General features: G+C 35.0%; 1 protein-coding gene and 1 long non-coding RNA gene across 2 annotated transcripts; both read left to right on the top strand.

Annotated features, from left to right (window-relative positions):
- Nucleotides 1-254: 254 nt before the first annotated feature.
- Nucleotides 255-2,215, top strand: LOC115715932 (uncharacterized). Its single transcript, XR_004011483.2, has 3 exons — nucleotides 255-567; nucleotides 1,342-1,411; nucleotides 1,704-2,215. It is a non-coding gene; the product is annotated as an uncharacterized LOC115715932 (long non-coding RNA).
- Nucleotides 2,216-2,824: 609 nt separating this feature from the next.
- Nucleotides 2,825-4,383, top strand: LOC115718864 (zinc finger BED domain-containing protein DAYSLEEPER-like). Its single transcript, XM_061115673.1, has 3 exons — nucleotides 2,825-3,635; nucleotides 3,727-3,767; nucleotides 3,852-4,383. The coding sequence occupies exons 1-3, from the start codon at nucleotides 2,999-3,001 to the stop codon at nucleotides 3,879-3,881; spliced, it is 708 nt and encodes a 235-aa protein (XP_060971656.1). The 5' UTR covers nucleotides 2,825-2,998; the 3' UTR covers nucleotides 3,882-4,383.
- Nucleotides 4,384-5,266: the final 883 nt, after the last annotated feature.

Genomic DNA, 5,266 nt, shown 5'->3' with positions numbered 1-5,266 from the left:
AATTAATTATGTTGCTAATCAATTTTATTAGGTTAAACTAGTTTAATTAACCTAGTACAGTTATTCAAATCAGACAAATGGGCCTTCACAATTGGGGTGGTTCATGTGAGGGGGTGCTGGGTTCAGTATGTCGTATAGGAATGTCAATCTGGACTATTTTCGCGGGCCGGGCCGGGCCCCCGGCCCGACGGGCCGACCGCGGCCCGAATTATTCGGGCTCTTATCGGGCTTATGGCCCGGCCCGGCCCGGCCCGGTATATATTATTTCGGGTCGGGCCCGGCCCGGCCCGGTTTTAAATATTAAAAAAAAAAACCTAAAACCCTAAAAAAAAATCCCAAATTCTAAAAAAATCCCTAAATCTCAGACTCTCACCTTCGACTTCTCTCTCTCCGACGACAGAGCCCAAGCTTTGGAAGAACTCTGCCACGACTGGAGCAGAGGACCCGGCGATTCGCACTAGCGGCGTGGTCGTGTATCTCTCTACTGCTCCGCAACACAGGCGTCTTGGGGCTGGGTTTATGTGCTTTCTCTTGGCGACTCTGAAGACCTCGAGCATCATCTTCTTGGTATGGTTTCTTTTGCTGAATCAATATTCAATTCACAGGTCTTTCTATATTCTGTTTTCAAATAGATTTCTGCTTCAATTTGGATTTAGAAGTATCATTGATTTTTTTGAAAAAAACATCGGAGTACCATATGGGTCAATTTTATATCTTTGAGTTTAGATTTAGGGAACATGAATTTTTCTATGCAATTTCGTGTGTTCAATTCCTTGTCTGTTTTAATACTCAAATGAGTAACTTCTTGTGCATATATACATATATAAATATCTAAACCTATGTACTAAGGAGATTATGCATACGTTGGTAAGGGTGTGTAACTGCCAATAGCACTGTTTTTCATGGTTGGAATCAACTTGCTTAATATATATACATGTATATATAGTTATATGTATTTGATTCTTAGTGATTGAGTCGTGCACTCCAGTGTTATGGCGAAAAATTTTCCCCACTTGTTGACTTGCTAACTGAAAAATAAAATAAAATAATTAAATTGATTTATTTCTGGTTGGAACAATGTGTTGACGATTTATTCTGGTTTTTATACATATTCAAATAAAATTTCACAGTTTCTGTTCTTGGCTTCACTTATTTATTAAATAACTTTTCGTCTTAATCCTCAAACATTTTATATCATCAGTCTAGTACTGCATCTTAGTGTTTTAGTAAAGGATATGACCTTAATTATATTTTACTTTTGCAATCTGACTATATTATGTGGTCTTCAAACATCAATTATTGGCTCCATTTGATTTACTCTGTTTTATATTTTTTTTATAGGTTTTGGCGTTTTGCAAGTGTTTGAAAAGAATTTGAGTCAAGTGGAACTTTCAATCTCGATTCATCGGAGGTATATATTTTTTTTTTATAATTGCTTTATTATATTACATATAATTTTATAGAAGAGTTTGAATATCTTATATATTCATCCATAGTGAAGTAGGTTCTGCGAAATTTGTGTGCTGCGGTGATATAAGGATGATAAATTGTGTGTTATCTGATTATTTATAGTTAAAATTGATAGATGGTTAGGTTAATAAAATAGGGAAAATGCTGCCCGATTTTTCGTAGATATGTTTATCATGGTTTTAAAGCAATTGCATGGATTAATTGATAGATATGAGAATATGGTGTTAATGTAGGTTAAAATAGAATGTCTGGTCAAATTGATTCTAATTTTGAGGATGATGTTGATTTTGTGCCATCAACTACAAATGAAGTACAATCTGTTAGCAATACAATAGATGAAACTCAGAATCAGAGAAAAAGAACTTCTCGTGCATGGGATCATTTCACACGGGAAAAAATTGATGGAAAAATTAAAGCAGTTTGCAAGTATTGCGAGCGTAAGCTGGTGGGAGAAAGTTCTAGTGGGACTAGGCATTTAAATTCTCACGTGAAAACGTGTCCTGTAAGAAAGGCCCAACTTGCCGCCAATCCTAGTGCAACTGCAAGCCCTTCGGTTTCTTTTAATTTTGATCCTGATTTAGCAAGGACCAAATTGGCTCAAATGATCGTTAAGCACGAATATCCCTTGTCTATGGTTGAGCATAGCGGGTTTATAGAATATTCAAGCACTTTATGTCCCATGTTTCAAATGGTGTCAAGGAATACAATTAGGTCAGACATTATGAAAATGTATAAAACTGAGAAAGAAAAGTGTGCACAATTTGGAAAAAAGTAGGAGCAGAATAGCCATAACCAGGGACCTGTGGACTGCAAATCATCAGAAGAGGGGATATATGGTCAGATGACTCATTTTATTGATGAGTCTTGGAACTTACACAATCAGATATTGAGTTTTAAGTATGTTCCGTGTCCTCACGATGCTCCAGCACTACTTGAGGCCTTAAGATCTTGTCTTAATGATTGGAAAATAGAAGACAAGATCAGTACAGTGACTCTCGATAACTGTACTGCCAATGATTCCATGATTGATCTTTTGAAAGGACAATTTGAGCCTGACAGTTTTTATTTTGAAGGGAAAGTTGCTACATGTGCGTTGTTGTGCACATATTTTAAATCTAATTGTCAAAGAAGGCTTATCTGTCATTGGTGATAGTGTTGACAAAATTCGAGACAGTGTTGCTTATTGGTCGGGCACACCAAAAAGACATGAAAAATTTGAAGACACTGCTCGTCAACTTGGAGTACCATACACCAAAAAAATATCACTTGATTGTGTAACGAGGTGGAATTCAACTTTTCTAATGCTTAGCACAGCTTTATCCTACAATACAGGATTTGAACGTGCAAGGCTGCGGGAGTTGCGTTTGAGGTGTGCCCCTTCAGAAATTGATTGGCAAAATGCTCAACAATTGTGTGATAAGTTAGAGTTGTTTCATGAAGTAACCAAATTAATTTCTGGAACAAAGTACCCTACCGCCAATATTTTTTTCCAAAAATATGTGAAATTAAGACCAACATTCAATCATGGATGTTATCAGAGGTGCCTTTTATTAAGGACATGGCAACTCAAATGATGTCCAAGTTCCAGAAATATTGGCGAGAGATTCACGGGCTTATGTGTGTGGCGGTTGTTTTAGACCCGAGGTACAAGTTCATGTTGCTCGAATACTATTTCCCTGTAATTTATGGAGATGAGCAATATGTAACTGAAATTGCGAAGGTTCGTGAGCTTTGTTGCGAGCTACTAGAGGAGTACGGGTCTAAGTTTCCTCATTTGAGAGAAAGAAGGGTTCAAGAAGAAAATGTATCAACATCGTCTTCAACACGCCGATTGGATGCCCTTTCTAACTTTGATAGATTTGTTAGAGCTTCCTATCGAGTAGAGAATATGAAGTCTGAACTGGATTTATATTTAGAGGAGAACTTGATACCTAGGACTGAAGAGTCATTTGATATATGCAACTATTGGAAGGTGACGGGCCTCAAATACCCTTTGTTGAGTATGATTGCCAAGGATGTATTTGCTGTGCCTGTTAGCACTGTTGCTTCGGAATCTACATTCAGCACTGGTGGTAGGCACGTGAGTTCACATCGATCGAGACTTCATCCTTCTACATTAGAAGCATTAGTATGTACACAAAATTGGTTGAAGACTGACAAAAAAGGTAGATATTATTTAACAATTGTAAATATATATTTATATACATTTTTTTATTTCTTAATTAGAATTAATATTTATTTTATTTTTTTTAACAGCAACAGTGAATGATGAAGATAATGATGTTGATCCAACAATGGTAATTAGTTAAGTTTTTGTAATTTATCAAATAAATTATTTATTTTTGTTATTAATACTTTTTTCTGTTTTTATTTTTTTGCAGGAGCCTTACGTAGTTGATCTTGATGATTAGAGAGTACATTGTTCTTTTTAGTATATGAGTGAGGACATGGATGAGAACAAATTGTAGTGTTTAGTACTTATGGTTGCTAGTTATTATATTTGAGTTTATGGTTGGTAGTTATTATTGATGTATTAAACATTGTTAGTAACAAAAGTACAATCTCAAACTTTCCTCTATTATGCATAATTGAATCACTCATTTATTCATTATAACAAAAATGCAATTATTCATTGAAAACCTTAGTTTCCAACCTTATCTATTATTAAAGTAAAATTGAAAAAAAAACATTACCATCACACCCTTATAATTCTCTTCATTAAAAATAAATTGACTTACATAATTATTATAATATTGATTTTAAAACATAATCAAACAACATAATAGTTCTCCCATTACCCATGACTCAAAACAAGACAAAACCAAAGAAAAAAGAAATCCCTTTTAATAAGGCATGTCATATTGTAATAGTATAATAGTTATAACTAACCACTTCCTAATAATAATAATAATAATTTTTAGAAAGAAAAAAAAAAAAAGGACAAATAATAATAATAATCAATGGTGGGTTTTGATGCATTATCTATTTTCTCATCAAATTTTCTCTCTCTAAAATAACATAATATATAAAAAAAGGTGTCTATAATGAATTGTCTCAACCACCACCAAAATTAAATACCCAAATGAAACAAAACAAAATAATAAGTATTCTTAAAAAAAAAAAAAAAAAAAAAAAAAACCGGGTCGGGCCTAACCGGCCCAATTATCTCGGCCGGGCTTGACCCTCTAGGCCAAAAGAAGGAGTCGGGCCGGGCCGGGCCGGGCCAAAGTGATGTCGGGCCGGGCCGGGTTTGTGGCGGGCCGGGCCGGGCCCGGCCCGACTGACATTCCTAATGTCGTACCCACTACTATGGCTCCCAACTCTCACACAAGGCCCAAAAGAGAGGAATTTAACCTTAATAAGAACAACTGTTATTAATTGAATAGGCCCAAAAACTAAATGGGCCTAAATAAATTCTATCAAGAACTATGATAATTTATTTTAGCAACAGCAACCTATATGCATCTATAATAAAATTAAACACATAGGCTCACACAGGCACACTTTGGATGGGTCCTATCATGTTGCTAGGTCATACACAGATGAAAGAAGATTGTAAATATACCTGTTACAAATTATTAACTTGACCAAGGGAGCCATCAGATCATAAGATCTGGCAAAAAGTAACCATGGCTATTTGCAATCAAGTAATAATAGGTTTTGAAAACTTACAAACAAGCTAAAACACATACTCCTGCAACAAGGTTAGCTGGATAGTTGGATGTAGGATTTATTTAATTTTAAATTAAATAATTAATTTCGAAATAATTAATTAAATAAAAAAATAATTTTTCGA

The sequence above is a fragment of the Cannabis sativa genome, chromosome 5 (genome assembly GCF_029168945.1).
Source record: "Cannabis sativa cultivar Pink pepper isolate KNU-18-1 chromosome 5, ASM2916894v1, whole genome shotgun sequence".
NCBI classification, from domain to species: domain Eukaryota; kingdom Viridiplantae; phylum Streptophyta; class Magnoliopsida; order Rosales; family Cannabaceae; genus Cannabis; species Cannabis sativa.
The sequence above is the reverse complement of the archived record's forward strand: the minus strand, read 5'-3'. Positions and strand labels throughout refer to the sequence as shown.

What these genes read in the sequence shown, in the direction of transcription:
- LOC115718864 (XM_061115673.1), top strand. Translation starts at nt 2,999, where the DNA reads ATGTTATCAGAGGTGCCTTTTATTAAGGACATGGCAACTCAAATGATG. An exon ending in GTTGAAGACTGACAAAAAAG is followed by an intron (nt 3,636 to 3,726) that starts GTAGATATTATT and finishes TTTTTTTAACAG; the next exon opens with CAACAGTGAATGATGAAGAT. An exon ending in ATGATGTTGATCCAACAATG is followed by an intron (nt 3,768 to 3,851) that starts GTAATTAGTTAA and finishes ATTTTTTTGCAG; the next exon opens with GAGCCTTACGTAGTTGATCT.